This window comes from Somniosus microcephalus, chromosome 5 (assembly GCF_052327205.1).
Source record: "Somniosus microcephalus isolate GS21.2 chromosome 5, FLI_Smic_1.0, whole genome shotgun sequence".
Classification (NCBI taxonomy): Eukaryota; Metazoa; Chordata; class Chondrichthyes; order Squaliformes; family Somniosidae; genus Somniosus; species Somniosus microcephalus.
In genome coordinates, this window is record NC_140991.1 from 186,834,483 (window position 1) to 186,850,441 (window position 15,959).

At 49.6% G+C, this 15,959-nt stretch overlaps 1 protein-coding gene across 3 annotated transcripts in view; it reads right to left on the reverse strand.

The window, feature by feature from the left end:
* Positions 1–15,959, reverse strand: part of cdk6 (cyclin dependent kinase 6) — a 374,880-nt gene that overhangs the window by 57,233 nt on the left and 301,688 nt on the right. For all 3 annotated transcript variants that reach the window (XM_085988509.1, XM_085988508.1, XM_085988507.1), the window contains exon 5: positions 12,652–12,761. In XM_085988509.1, the coding sequence (XP_085844635.1) occupies positions 12,652–12,761 (110 nt within the window). The remainder of the gene's footprint in view (positions 1–12,651; positions 12,762–15,959) is intronic.

Below are 15,959 nucleotides of genomic sequence, written 5' to 3' on the forward strand. Positions count from 1 at the left end.
GCACAAAGAACCACACTGCCACCACTCACCCACCAAACACCTTCATCTACTCAAACTCATGTCCACACCTCACGCCTTGCCTACAATCACAGCTATTCAATGACGGCAGGCATATCTCCAAAACACATAGCTGGACTCTGACTCAAACACATTTGTTTCTCTTGCAGGCCAAGATAGCCCACAATAGGAGGGAGCAGCAGAGAACAGGCGGGGGTGATGCGCAGCTCCAGCAGCTCTCAGACCTTGAAGAGCGAGTGCTGCGACTCATTCAGCAGCAGGTGGTGGGTGGCGTGGCTGTCGGCAACGTCGACCCCTTTGGGGGCAACAATGGTATGTTCACCCCCACGCCTCATCCCACTTCCCCGTCACACCACAAGCCTTTCCCACTTTCCACCTCCTGAGAATGTCTGCATTCCTTGCTCCATTCTTGCCCCCCTGCTCTCACCTTAACGCAACTGTTGTGCCTTTATGCTTTCAGATAATCAGCAACCAGATAACCAACCTGTCCCTGAGCCCCCCACTGAGAGTGAGGAAGGAGAAGAGGAGGAGGAGGAAAACACCACGTCACTGCATCTCTCACCTGCAGGCACCACCTCAGATACTGGCACTACGCGATCTCTAGAGGCAAGTTTAGTAGAGTGGTCTGCACTGGGTGATGCACCGGAGACCAGCGGGCTGCAGCAAGGCCAGGGGGAAAGGGTAGCTCGGGAGCCAGCTCCCCAGAGGGTGAGTTCGCGTGCGAGTTCTACTGCACAGGACTCAGATGAGGACCTTGATGGGGAGGCGTTCGCAATAAGGGTGATGGTCATGCACACCGAGATGATGGGTGCAATGGCAAGGGTGCCTGAGAGCCTCTCGGCAATGGTAAGGAACATGGAGGAGTCTGCCTCCAACATTGCACAGAGCTCTGCGCACAACATGGAGCCCATCATATCCACTGTGCAGAGGATGTTGGACTCCCAGAGAGACCGTGCGGATCCAGACCTCATGACGTGTGTCATGGGTGATGTGGCAGCTTCCATTGGAGCACAGGTGGAAGTGGCGCAACATCTTAGTGCTGTAATGCAATCATTGGTTGCTGCCATCCAATATCAGACTGCTCTCATGCAGTCTTAACTTGATGCCACGCAAGCTCTGACTGCTGCCATTGTCGCTGGGTCCATCACAATCCACCGGGGATCTCACGGTGTCGCAGCAGGTCAGCAATCTGTGCTCCAGCAGATTGGTAGTGATGCTGAGGTGCTGCCCCGGGGGAGTGGGAGTGGGTCAGTGGAGCAGGAACCTGCTGCCCTCTCTCAGGATGACAGTATTCCTGATCCCACCACCACTCCGCCATTGCACTTGTCACTGCCTGTCATCCAGCCAGCCTAGACTGCTGCTGCCCAGCCTGAAGTGGTGCAGTGCAGAGCCGGGCCTTCCAGGCCCAGAGCTAGTCGAGGGCATCCTGCAAGGCCATCTGTAGTCTCTGGCACCGACATTCAGCAGCCTTCCACCAGCCCTGCTGCAGCCACTGGGGAGACACTACATAGGAGCACTAGATTAGGAAAGGGGACTGTAAAGAGGGGAGGCAAGGGTTTGCACAAGGGTGATTAGTCAATATTGTTGTTGTATATATGTGGTTAATAATTTTGGATAAATTTATTACTGGAATGTTGCAGATTTGGTGCTGTGTCTCATTTCAGTTCTGGGGTGTGGTTTGGAATCACAAGTGATGGAATGATGGCGACGTGCTCAGCAACCGGAAAGAAGACTCGAAGTCACTGGAAACAAAGTCTGATGAGCCGGTCACGGACAGACCTTGCAGAACGCCGATTGAGTGGTTGCCTCCTCTGTCGCAGCTGTTCATCCTCCTGTTCCTCCTGCTTCTCTTCTTCCTCCACCTCTTCCTCGTCCTGAGGTGGTGGAGTTATGCCTGGTGGCAATGGCTGCGCCTCATAATGGCCAAGTTGTGCAGCATGCAGCAGACGAGGACAAAAAGTGACACCCGAGCGGTCAAAGTAGTGTAACTGTTGCTTGAGCACCCCAATGGTCTGCTCAATGATGTTCCTGGTGGTAGCATGGCTCTCATTATATGAGTGCTGCCCAGGAGTGTTGGGGTTGCACAGGGGAGTTATGAGCCAGGTAGAGAGTTGAAAGCCCTTGTCTCCCAGCAGCCAGCCGCAAGCTTGATGTGGTGGCTGGCATAGATCTGGCACACTGGTCTGGCGCAGGATGAAGGCATCGTGGCTGCTGCCAGGATAGCAGGCATTGACGGTCAGGATTCGCTGTGTGTGGTTGCACACCAACTGCACATTAAGTGAGTGGTAGCCTTTGCGGTTACAGAATACCTCAGGATTGTTATGAGGTGCCCGCAAAGCGATGTGGGTATAGTCAATGGCGCCCTGCACCATGGGGAAGTCCGCTATCCTGGCAAAGATACATGCACACTCGCGCTGCTTCTCTCTGGTCATGGGGAAAGAAATGTACTCCCTTCTCCTTCTGTAGAGAGCATCTGTGACCTGGCGGATGCAGCACTGGACAGCAAAATGGGAGATGTTGGAGATGTCGCCTGTCGCACACTGGAATGATCCGCTGGCGTAGAAATTGAGGGCGACGTTGACCTTGACTGCCACTGAGAGAGCCTTGGCGGTCCTGATCTGAGGCTCGAGGTCTGGCTGTAGGAGGTGGCAGAGCTCTGTGACCACGTCCTTGCTGAAGCGGAGCCTTCTAAGACACTGGTCCTCAGTGAAATTCATGTAGGAGAACTGCTTACCCTGGGAGGGTAAGGCCTCCTGTTGAGAGCCTGTTGACACTCCTACCACTGGCCACATTTTGCACTCTTTCTCTGTGCCTCAGTTGCCTCCAACATTGATGCTGGAGGGAGAGATCCAGTGCCAGTACAGCCCCCATGAAAGGATCCAAATATTGCACATTCTAATCTCCCATCAATGAAACTGAAGAATCTTTATGTGCCAGAACACTCGTTAAAATGCAAAACGCTCAACTCGGTCAAAAGGCCTCTTTGTCTATATGAAACTAACAATGCTGCATTGTTGGCCGACAAAAACTAAACCTGATGTGGATGCCTTTAAATAGCGCTCCTCCAGGAGACATCTGACTGAAAGCCGCCTCCTCTACCTGTCGTTGTTAACAGCAGGTGCACAAGCATGGGGCGAGAGGGAATTTTTCATCCAGGGTGCTGCGCACGGCAATGATGGAGGATGCCAGAGGATGTCCGCCAAATGTGTCTAAGCATTCACAGCAGGGAAGTGAGCAGCCTGCTCTACCTCTGTTGAAGCCATGGGGGGGGGGGGGGGCACCTCGTAGAAGCACTCGGAAAAGAAAAATGACACAGAAGTAAATGCACAAGGGTAAGCACATGGGTGTATAAAGAAGTATTAGTGTTAAGGTTCCATTACTGTTATCACACTTATAAATTTATTTATTTTCACCACTTTCCGGTCATGCCCATTTTTGTCTGCTACTTTGGAAGTGGCTTTGTTAGTTGGAGTGACTGGTGAGCCATAACGTTACCTCCAGCAATGGGGGTCAGTGAGAAAGGAATGGCTTGGTCATTGTAGGGATCCTTTATGGTGTTGTTGGGGTGGGGGAGGGAGCTTGTCACAACATGTGGCAGCCATATTGGTGCAATGCAGAAAGTCAAGTAAATCTGGCCATGATGAGGCCATCCGGGCTGCAATGTGCTCAGGTTCCTCCTGCTCAGGTTCCTCCTGCTCCTCCTCCTCGTCTCCCAGCTGATGCTCCTCCCCCTGCTCCTCCTCAGAAGAGGCTGTGTGCTCTGCAGCTCTAATCCTTGTTACTGCGCTATGTTGTGCAGCACGCAGCAGATGAAGAGGATTCAAGAGACCCTGGCTGGTGTGTACTCAAGGGTTCCTCCAGATCTGTCAAGGTATCTGAAACGCATCTTCAGCATGCCTATTGTTTGCTCAATGATACATCTGGTGGACATGTGGCTTTCATTATAACGCTCCTGAACCTCATTGCTTGCCTCCTTAAGGGTGCCATGAGCCACGTCTTCAGCGGATAGCACTTGTCTCCAAGCAGCTAGTCGGTACGTCTGATTGGCGGTGCAAAGAGCTGAGGGAGGGTGGACTGGCGCAGGACGAAAGAGTCATGACAGCTGCCAGGGAATTTGGCGCACGCATACATGATAATCTTCCTATGGTTGCAGACCAGCTGCACATTGAGGGAGTGGAAGCCCTTGCAGTTCACAAACACTCCTGGGTGATGTGGGGTGCCCTGATGGCCACATGTGTGCAGTTGATGATGCCCCGCACTCCTGGGAAGCCAGCCAGAGTGGCAAAGCCGAGCGCCCGCTCAGAAACACTGGCTTCATCAGTGGCAAAGTTGACATAATTGGCTGACTTGTTAAACACGGCATCGGTGACCTGTGTGATGCATCTTGTCAACTGCGAGATGTCGCAAATGTCTGCTGCAGATTCCTGGAAGGAGCCTGAGGTGAAGAAGTTGAGGGCGCTGGTGACTTTGACAGCCACTGGTAAGGCCTGTCCACCAGGTTCTCTGGGCTGCAGGTCTTGCTCCAGCAAGCTGCAAATGTCTGCGATGACCTGGCACAATAGCCTGAGGATCTTTTGGCACTGCTGCTCAGTCATGTTAAGGAAGCTCATCCTCTGCCTGTATACTTTGTGTTGGGGGTATCGCCTCTGGCGTGCTGCAGTCCTGCGCTGATGCCCTTTGCCCTGTGGAGCATCAGGTCATTGAGGAAAAGGTTGTTGGTGTTGTTGCTGCTGGTGTGCCTGTTGCTGCTGGTGTTGGGGCTTATCCTAATCCGATTCTGAGGACCAAGGTGAGACAGAATAGGTGGCACCCGTGCTGATGTAACAGATGGTAGGTCGAGTAGAGATCAGAGGAGCAATCTGTCAATGGTGTGATAGTTACGAGCAATGTTGTGAGAGTGGCTTCTGAGGTTGCAGAAAAGACTTGCAGACTGTAGACATCTAAATCTGTGCTCAAAAAGGAGTCAGAAAGAGCCTTTCCAATAGGCAAGTAAGCAGGTGTCAGGTGGGAATAATTATTGGGTTTTCCATGCTCTGCATTAATGACCTCACTCAATGGCCACAGAGCTTCCGCCTCAGGTTGACAGGCGTGGGTCTCGAGCTGCGTGATTCCCATGGTCATCCAGTGAAATTCAAATGGTCTGGTTAAAATCCCTGTTAAGGGTCTCACAACACGAAGTTAATGAGATTAATTAGGTCGCCCGCCTCTGCTGTTCTGGTCTGTGGCATGCCGGCAAACGCGCCCGAGTTAAAGGCGCGAGGAGGCTGGATGACAGCGTGTTCGCAACGTGTTACCATTTTCTGCAAATTTTACTGCTGACCCGCCTCCAAACCTGCACGCACAGCAGCGGAGACAATGTGTCTCAGCAGTTCTGTTGGTGTTCGTCACTGTGAATGAAGTATTTAACTCATTGCAATTTCAAAATAGTGCAGTGTTAATTTATTTCAGGAACCTGTGCTATCCAATTTCAGAAGAATTATTATTCTTGAGAACGAGTGAAATTTTAAATACATTTTTCAGAATATTTATGTGGAAAGGCATAAATGGAGGTTGTCACCAAGGTTTTGCTAGCTTCCCCACGCTTTAGAATTGTTATCATTTATCATCCTGAACAGATGACAGAAACTCCAAATGTGCTGCAAAAATTTCTCGTTTCAGGTTTTGAGTTACGCAGGCATGCATGACAACGCTTTACTGTGAAACACCAGATAACAATACAGTTGATATGTCCAGGGAACTGGCCTGTGATAAAGAGCCAGTCACAGCCTTCTGTTGCCTCACAAAGACTAGGTGTGGCATCAAAGTGAAGATATCCTCAACAACTGCAGCAGTATTCTTAGAAAACTCAACAAGGAGGTCACACACACAGAGCTGATGACTACCCTTATTGCTGGCTAATTTGGAGAAGAGTTTGGCTCAGAAATTCAGGCGTGTTCATTTTTGGCTGCATGGGGGGAAGGGCACAGGGTATATTCCCTGCACCTGAACGGTGAGGCCTGAGGCTCGCCAGTGCAAGATCGGTGCATTGCTAGCATCGCAACCGCTCTCAGGTAAGTACCTCAGGGCAAACCAATTACTTGCATATACAAAGAGTCTAACGCCTGCTTCTGGTGTGGGTAAAGATAGCACATATTTTGTCTTTGCCTAAATCGATGGGCGGTGCATGTACGGCCAGAAGTGTGCGCACACTTCCTGCCCGCCATATTGGTCCACTGTGTGGTCCAATTTCCAGGCCTTTGTACTTTTTTTTCTACTAACTTCACTCCTAGAGTGACCAACATTTCAGACAAATGAAAAACCAAACCACTACCATACATACACAAGACACCAAAACTATTAGGCAAGTAGGACAAATCAGAGTATTTGGATTTATTAATATTGTATCAAAAAACAAATCAAAAAGGAGTGTTCACCTTCCCCAATGAGTTAGGAATACAGGAATGCTCTGCCATTCAATTAGATTATGGATGATCTGTACCTCAACTCCATATTCCTTGATACCCTTACCTAACAGAAATCTATCTAATATAATAGCAAAATACTGCGGATGCTGGAAATCTAAAATAACAACAGAAAATGCTGGAAATACTCAGCAGGCCAGGCAGCATCCATGGAGAGAGAAACAGAGTTAACGTTTCAGGTCTGGGACCCTTCATCAGAACTGGAAAAAGCTGGAGATGTAACAGATATTAAGCAGGTGCAGAGATGGGGGGGGGGGGGGGAAGGAATTGAAAGAACATCCTGTACTTTTGTAAGAGGCAGGAAAGATAAAATGTTGCAAATGGCAGTGGCAAAAATCATACTGCATGAAAAATGGGAGCAGGGATAATTATCTGAAATTGTTGAACTCAATGTTGAGTCCAGCAGGCTGTAAAGTGCCCAATCGAAAGATGAGGTGCTGTTCCTCGAGCTTACGTTGAACTTCATTGGAACAATGTAATAGGCCGAGGCCAAGTTAGCGAGGCGGACCGTCGGTCTGAAGGGGTTGGCGGGGTCGAGATGTCCGTTGTGCAGGTGAGTGATGGGTGCATGTGTGCAGAGGTAAGTGTGTGAGGTAAGTGTAAAGTGTTTTAATAAGTTTTACTTACCTTTACTTTCTCCTGCAGGCTTCCTTCCTTCAGTTCTCGGGAGTCCCTCAGCTCACCGGCACAGGAAGCAGAATGGCCGCTGAAATGTCAAAATCTGCAGCATTCTGCTTTCTGGTCTGGAGAACTCTCTAACTGAGTCTGAGTAGAATGACTCAAGTTAGAAGACAGATTGTCAGTGTTTGACAGCTTCACAGAGCTGTCAAATGATGACATTTCATCTGTCAAAAACTCTTGACAGATGAAACGGCACTCGCTGACGTCACCTGTAAGTGGCTTTCCCTTAATTGGCCTGCTAAGCCCGCTGGGCGGGCTTAACAAGGTCAATCAAGGGAAAATAGCGTGGGTTGCCACAAGTCGATGGAGGCGGGACTACAACCCAAAAAGTGGGAGTCCCGCCTCCATCACGTCCCTATTGACAAAATCCAGCCCAAAGTCTCTGCACTTCTTAAAGGGGTAGTGCTTTGTTGCAGAAGTATCTCATCGTCACTGTAGCTGCAATAATGGCACAATGGGGAGAGAAAGGGCACCTCGCTTCTCTGATGCAGCACTGGAGGTCTTGGTCCAGGGTATAGAAGGAAAAAGGTTCTCTACCCACAGTGGGGCAGAAGGCCTCCGAGATACAAACCTCAGAAGGCAGTGGGAGGAGATTGCACAACCATTGTTGCCGCCAGGACCCGGATCCAGTGCTGGAAGAACTTAAATGACCTCACACAAGTGGTCGAGGTGAGTGAATGCATCTTCAAATGCCATATCCCACCAACTGCACCACTAGCCTCACACTCTCCTTAATGCGCCACACTCCCATCACTCACCTACCAACAATCTCTAGCAATCACAACTCATACCTCACAATCATAGTTTCACCTCACCCTCACACACTTACCACTGCTGCAAGCCTTACATCCACACCTCACACCTTGCACACCATGTCAGCTATTCAGCCAAGACAGGCACAGCACCCAAACACATTGCACCACATTCACTGACAAACTTCCTTTTCTCTTGCAGGCCAAGGTGGCTCACAACCAGTGTGAGCAGCAACAGACAGGCGAGGGGCAAGCATGGCTGTACAATTTTACTGCGCTGGAGGAGACTGTGCAGCAGATAATTGGAGGGGCCGTCACTGAGGCCGTGGCGAGCGGCGAGGTTGAAAGCATTGATGATGATGGTATGCTCATAACTAATCCTCCATCTCACATCCCACTTCCCCCTCATCGCACAATCTCTTCTCACCTACAAGCTGCTGATGGTGTAAGCATGTACATCTTACATTCCCTCCCTCCCCTCACAACAACCCGACCCTTGTGCCTTTCTCCTTTCAGATACCCAAGAACTGCGGGCAGTCCTGCCAGTGCACAAAGAACTAGAGGAGGAGAATGATGGAGAAGAAGAGGCACCGTCACTCGATCTGACACTCCCAGGCACCAGCTCAGAAAATGGCACTGTGCAAAATTTAGAGGGTAGTATAGAGGCAGGATCTGCATGTGGTGAGGCACCGGGCACGAGTGGGCTGTAGCCAAGCCAGGGGCAAAGGATAGCACAGGTGCCAGCTCCCTGGAGGGCGAGTTTGCGCACGAGTTCTGCTGCACAGGACTAAAATGAGTACTCCAATGGGGCAGCCTTCAGAAGAAGGGTGTCGGGCATGCACACAGAATTGCTTGATGCAATGGCAGGCCTGCCAGAGAGCCTCTTGTCACTGCAAAGGATCATGGAGGAGTCCGGCTGCAACATTGCATGGGGCTTTGCATGGAGCTTGGAGCCCATGATTTCCAGAATGGAAGCGATGGGCAACTCCAATAGAACGCTTGTGGACCCAACCATGATGCTGGGTGTGATGGGCGATGCCGCAGCTTCCATTGCAGCACAAGTGGAAGCAACCCAGCATCTGAGGGCTGCAGTGGAAGCTCAGACTGCTCTCATGCAGGCTCAGGTTGCTGCCACGCAAGCTCAGACTGCTGCCATCGTGGCTGGGTTTACGAGTGTGGAAAGGAGCTTGCAGGGTCTCACAGCAGTCCAGCAATCTGTCCTCCAGCAGATGGCTGTGAATGCTGAGGCGCCACCCTGGATGAGTGGCAGTGGCTCCGTGGAGCTCCAACCTGCTGTCCTCTCTCAGGATGACAGCATTCGTACTCCCACCCCTGCCACTCCGCCAGTGCCATTGCAGTTGCCCGTCAGCCAGCTAGCCCAGACTGCTGCCGCCCATGTCAAGTTAGAGCAGTCTACAGCCAGGCCTTCTAGGCCCAGAGCTGCTCTAGGTCATCCTGCAAGATCATCTGCAGTGTCCACCATGGAAAATCAGCAGCCTTCCACCAGCCATGCTGCAGCCACTGGGGTAGCACTGCGTAGGAGCACTAGAATAGGCAAATAGACACGAAAGACAGACACAAAGAAAACGCACAAGCATAATTCGTTGACTTTGTTATATAAGATTCAAATTAATCATTTATAAAATATGTTAGGAATGTTTGTTTTGTAGTGGGTTTCATTTCAGCATTTTGGCCAAGAGGACACTGCGATGTTCCATGACAGAGGGATGGTAAGGTGGGGAAGTGGTGAGCAACATGGATCTGGGGTTTCATTCAGAAGAACCGGAGTCTGATGATGCACTCACGTACAGTCCTTCTGGAATGGAGATTTGCTGCCTGCCTCCTCTCTTTCTCCTCCTCCTGAGGTGGTCACAGAACCTGTGGTGGGAAGGGCTGCATCCTCATGATGGCCATGTTTTGGAGGATGCAGCAGACCACTACGAAATGGGACACCTGCTCTGGCGTGTACTGGAGGGCCCCTCCCAAATGGTCAAGGCAGCAGAACTGTTGCTTTCGTACCTCGATGGTCTGCTCGATGACGTTCCTCGTGGCAGCATGGCTCTCATTGTAGGACTGCTGGCCATGAGTGGTGGGCTTGCAGAGGGGAGTCATCAGCCATGTGTCGAGCGGATAGCCCTTGTCTCCGAGCAGCCACTCTCGGGTTCGATGTGGTGGCTGGAAGATTGCTGGCACACTGGACTGGTGCAGGATGAAGGCATCATGACTGCTGTCTGGATACTGGGCATTCATCATCATGATGTGCTGGGCGTGGTTGCACACCAATTGAACATTAAGAGAGTTTTAGTCTTTGTGGTTTCGATACATCTCAGGATTGATATGCGGCGCCCGCAAAGCCATGTGTGTGCAGTCGATGGCACCCTGCATTATGGGGAAGCCCGATATCCTGGCAAAGCCACATGCGCACTCCTCCTGCTTCTCTCTATTCAGAGAGAAGACTATGAAGTCCCTTCTCCTGGAGTAGAAAGCCTCTGTGACCTCCCAGATGCAGCGATGGACGGCGAACTGGGAGATGTTAGCTATGTCTTCTGCTCCAGACTGGAAGGATCCGGTGGCAAAAAAACTCAGGGCCACAGTCACCTTGAGGGCCCTGCTCTGAGGCTACAGGTCTGGTTCCAAGAGGTGGCAGAGCTCTGTGACCACCTCCTTGGTGAAGCGGAGCCACCAAACACACTGCTCCTGTCTTAGGTGCAGGTAGGAGAAGTGCTCCCTAAAGACCCTAGTTGGGTAAGGCCCCCTGCTGAGAGGGCCCTCCCCCTCCCTCTGCGAGCAGCTTGACTTCTCTGCTGCCTCTGCTCCATCTCCCTGTCATGCTGCAGCACGAGGGTGATGACAACTAGAGGCCCCATGACTGGGAGCAAGTGGTGTACTCAGAGGCCTTCCAGTAGCAGCCAAAACCTTCCCAACGTCCAGCAGCACTCCCTGCACACTTTACTAACTTTATAAATGTTTTCCTGCAACCCAGTATTCATACAAACTCTGCAAGAGCCAGTACAAGAGAAATAATTAACTTACCTGCAAGTTGGATCTATCCCTTTAAATAGCGCAAGTTGGGGGATCCTTTGTGGAGCTGAACGCACATTAAGCTGTGTGTGTTTAGGAGAGGGAATTGATTGGAGCGGCGACGTCCAAAATGGCAGGTCGTGCATTGTGGTAAACCACTGTTAACTCTGTACAGGTCCGGGCATGTCTCCGCCCCTGGCTCCACCCCTAAGCCCGGGTATAAAGGTGACTCACCACCCTTCCCCCGGGAGCTCTTAGGATGGATCCACTAGCAGAGGCATGCTCCAGTTCTTAGTCAATAAAAGCCTACTTCGTATAAGTTCAACTCGTAGTCTTTGGTGTTGTTGATAGTGCATCATGCATCAAATCAGCGGTACACTGCTCAGCGGTACACTGTACTCCAGCAAGCCAATATCGATATAAACTTTGCAAGAGCCAGTAACTTACCTCCAAGTTGGATGTATTCCTTTAAATAGCGCCGGTGGAGGGTCCCTCGTGCAGCTAAATGCATGTCCAGCTGTGCATTTCTAGGAAAGGGCGTTGATTGGAACGGCGACATCCAAAATGGCAGGTCATGCGTCAAATCAGTGTTGCACGCTGATTGAGGTCGTAATCTCCCTCTTTTGAATTCTTCCACCACATGCAGGCAGCGGCCGCGCTAACAACCTGCCCAAAATGGCGTCCACCGCAGCCCACGCCAGAAGTGGACAGAAGCGAGGCGGCTGCCATTTTTTTGCTGAAACCGGCCTTAACTGCCTTAGCTAAGCTGGGGAATTTTGTGGCAAGTTTCTCCATATCTACCCCATAAAATCCTTTTAACATTTTAAACACCTCGATCAGATCACCCCTAAGTTATTCCATATTATATATATAAAGACACACAACCACTTAAGTCAAACATCTAGGTTCATATCGAGAAATAACGGGCTAAGAATTTCTCTGTTTGCTATTATTAGCAGAATTGTAAGTATGTTCCAAACATGTTTATGATTTCATCAGAAACACTGAAGAGAGCATAGGGGGATTTTAATTCCCTCTGCTGTGCAAACATTGGGGCGATAGGGGAGTTAAATCGAGGTGGTTGACTTAGAGCCCCATTCCTGCTCCGCTGCCATTTTAGCTCAGGCCTTCTGCTAGGTGGCTTAAAACAGGCAGGAATCTCATTAATTAATATATACAAATCAGTGTCGTATGACGTGTATAGGACCCTGATGTAGATCTGAGGGCATACTGAGCAAACTGCGCTCAGAAAAATCTGGTGGTCAAGAGGATGAGGCCAAAAAAAATAAGTAAAAAATTATTTTTGTGAGGCCAAGAGAAGCAGGAATTCTCCTCTGGGCCTTATAAAAATAATGTGGGCCGCTGTCACCCCGGGCACCCTCCCCCCCACTCCATGATTGCTCCCCACCTGGATCTACCATTCTGTGGCTGGGTCAGCCTCTGGGCCACCCAATATGGCGCTGACCCAGAGGCGGTAAGATGCAGTGGGCCACCAGTTCGGGGCATGCAGCACACAAGCGGCATGTTAATGAGGCACCATCCTCAAACTGGACTGACCCTCCAGCCCATTAGTTAAAATACCCTCTCATATGTTCACACAATGCCACTGCACATAGAGACTAGAGGAATATAGATCTCCATCTAAGAGCTAACAAGAGATTATATCCTGCTGATTTCCTTAAATAAACGTAATATGTTGGCATCAATATGAGCCTTACCTTCGACGGAACATTTCTGCAAATATGCAGCCAACACTCCATAGGTCGACTGGTGTCGCATAACTAGACTGCAGCAGAACTTCTGGTGCCCGGTACCACAAAGTGACAACCTGCAAATTCAAGATATCTGGTTCAGTGCACATCAGAAGAGCTTAACATTTTAAACTGTACATTTCAATCTACAGTTTTTGTGACACCTTAGCACAGAATAGTTTAATGTGCAAGAGGCAATACTACATGCCTTCTCTGGCTGTTTAAATGGTATATAAGCACAACAAAGTGCCAAATGTATTCCACAAACTCTAAAGGAAACTACCCTCCACCCCATAAATGTACCTCAATTCCCTACAAAATAGCATTTAGAAGTACATTCAGCCCTCAAGGCCATAGTATTACAAAGATTCTGGCCCTGCTAACGTAACCATCTCTTCCAGGCAGGGATCCTTTATGCTACAAGGGCCACAATAGGCCTGACAGTTCCCTACACCCACATTCATGCCTATGTGGCATCTTATCCAAGTACACAAGACCTCAGACTTATTAACATCCTAGCTTCAAGGGCGTCCCCACCTCCCACCTCAAGGAAGGTGGGCCAACCTCCCTTGTGGTTATCAGCCTCTATACCTTGCTAAAATAGACATAAGGTAAAAGCTACAAAATATTATGCTACTTTGTAACTATTGAATCTCAACAATGCTATTTTTCACACATTTACAGAGTTTTTATATAAAATGTATTGATTTTCTTATCCAGAAGCCACCAGTTTACCAAAGTAAACACTTTTCAGTATTTCAAAGTTAAAGAAGCACCGCCTACATAGAAAATGTTTGGAACATAGGACAGGAATTGGCCATTCAACAACTTGAGCTTGTTGGCAAACCTACTTTTGTTTAGGGAGAGAAAAGAGCTGTGCACTGACTTTGCAAGCAAAGAAAAATAAGTTTGCCACACATAATGGTGCCACATTAACTGTTACATTTCATAAACATTTTGTCTAAAATATACAAAAGTCATGTTTTAACACATCTTAGTACAAATGAGATGAACTTCCACGACTCATATGATACTATCCAACTATGGAACAGGATTTCATTCATGTCAAGTTCACATGCAAAAATATTAATTTTAGCCCATGTGGTAACTAATTAGCTGAATCAATGAAGTGAAATTGCAACAGTGTTCTATTCCAGGATTTGTCTGAAATACATGGCCACAAAATTCAATTCCTTAGCGCCCGTTGTTTCGGCGCTACGAGTGCCGTCTTGGAGCCAAAATGGCATCCACGTTGCGCGCACACACATCTGGTATGAGTTGCGCCGGATGCCATATTGGTGAGAGCGTTAGCATGCGTAGTGAGCGTCCGCCGGAAGTATGCAGAGTAGGCAGATCATGACGTCAATCAGCGTGTAACATGCTGGTTTGATGCCAGCGGTGCCATTTTGGAGCTCAACGCTCCAACTAACACCCTCTCTTAAACATGCACAGCTGAACACGTGTTCAGCAGCAGGAAGGACCCCTCACAATGCTATTTAAATGGATCATCAACTACTTACAGGTTAGTTGCCGATTGATTTCTACTGGCTGTTGCTGCGATTGTAGAAGTGTTTGGTGCTTTCTAGAGTTCTTTAAAGTTGCTCAAGTCTACAGGGAGTAGTATGGCACATGCTGAAGGACTTTGTACTGACTTCACGAATTTTGCACAAACCACTTGACAGCGAGAATGAGCAGAGGTTACACAGTGCAGCACAAGCTGCTAGAAGAGGGAGGAGGAGGAGTTCTCAGCAGAATTCCAGAGGTGAGGTGAGAGTGACTGCCCTTGACATTAAGGCAGCATTGACAGAGTGTGGCATCAAGGAGCCCTAGTAAAACTGAAGTCAATGGGAATCGGGTTGGAAACGCTCCACTGGCTGGAGTCACACCTAGCACTAAAGAAGATGGTTGTGGTGGTTGAAGGTCAATCATCACAGGACATCACTGCAGGAGTTCCTCAGTGCAGTGTCCTAGGCCCAACCATCTTCAGCTGCTTCATCAATGACCTATCCTTCAACATAAGGTCAGAAATGGGGATGTTTGCTGATGACTGCACAGTGTTTAGCGCCATTCACAACTCCTCAGATAATGAAGCAGTCCATGCCTGCATGCAACAAGATCTGGACGACGTTCAGGCTTGGACCGATAATTGGCAGGTAACATTCGCACCACAGAAGTGCCAGGCAATGACTATCTCCAACAAGCAAGAGTCTAACCACCTCCCCTTGACATTCAACGGTATTACCATCGCTGAATCCCCCACCATCAGCATCCTGGGGGTCACCATTAACTAGAAACTTAACTGGACCAGCCACATAAATGCTGTGGCAACAAGAGCTGGTCAGGGGCTAGGTATTCTGCAACGAGTGTCTCACCACCTGACTCCCCAAAGCCTTTCCACCATCTTCAAGGCACAAGTAAGGAGTGTGATGGAATACTCTCCACTTGCCTGGATGAGTACAGCTCCAACAACACTCAAGAAGCTCGACACCATCCAGGACAAAACAGCTGGCCTGATTGGTACCCCATCCACCACCTTAAACATTCACTCCCTCCATCACCGGCGTACCGTGGCTGCAGTGTGTACCATCTACAAGATGCACTGCAGCAACTCACCAAGGCGTCTTCAGCAGCACCTCCCAAACCCGTGACTTCTTCCACCTAGAAGAACAAGGGCAGCAGGGGCATGGGAACACCACCACCACCAAGTTCCCCTCCAAGTCACATACCATCCTGACATGGAAGCCGAACCTTCATCGTCTCTGGGTCAAAATCCTGGAACTCCCTACCTAACAGCACTGTGGCAGTACCTTCACCACACGGACTGCAGTGGTTCAAGAAGGCGGCTCACCACCACCTTCTCAAGGGCAATTAGGGATGGGCAATAAATGCTGGCCTTCCCCGTGATGCCCACATCCCATAAACGAATTGCCATATCCGCGCAGAGTGTTCTGGGAGTAATTCTCCTACCTGAACCTCAGCGAGGAACAGTGTGTGAGACGTCAGCGCTTCAGTAAGGACATCCTCACTGAAATCTGCCACCTGCTGCAGCTGTAACTACAGCGTCAGAGCAGGGCGAGGACCGCACTGCCAGTGGCTGTGAAGGTGGCCGTGGCCATGAACTTTTATGTGTCGTGCTCCTTTCAGGCTGGAGCGGGAGATATTTGCAATATCTCAGTTTGCCATCGACAGTTGCATAAGGTCACTGAGGCTCTGTATTCCATGAGAGGTCAATATGTTTCATTCCCTCTTGCCAGAGAGCAGCAGGCGGAGCGAGC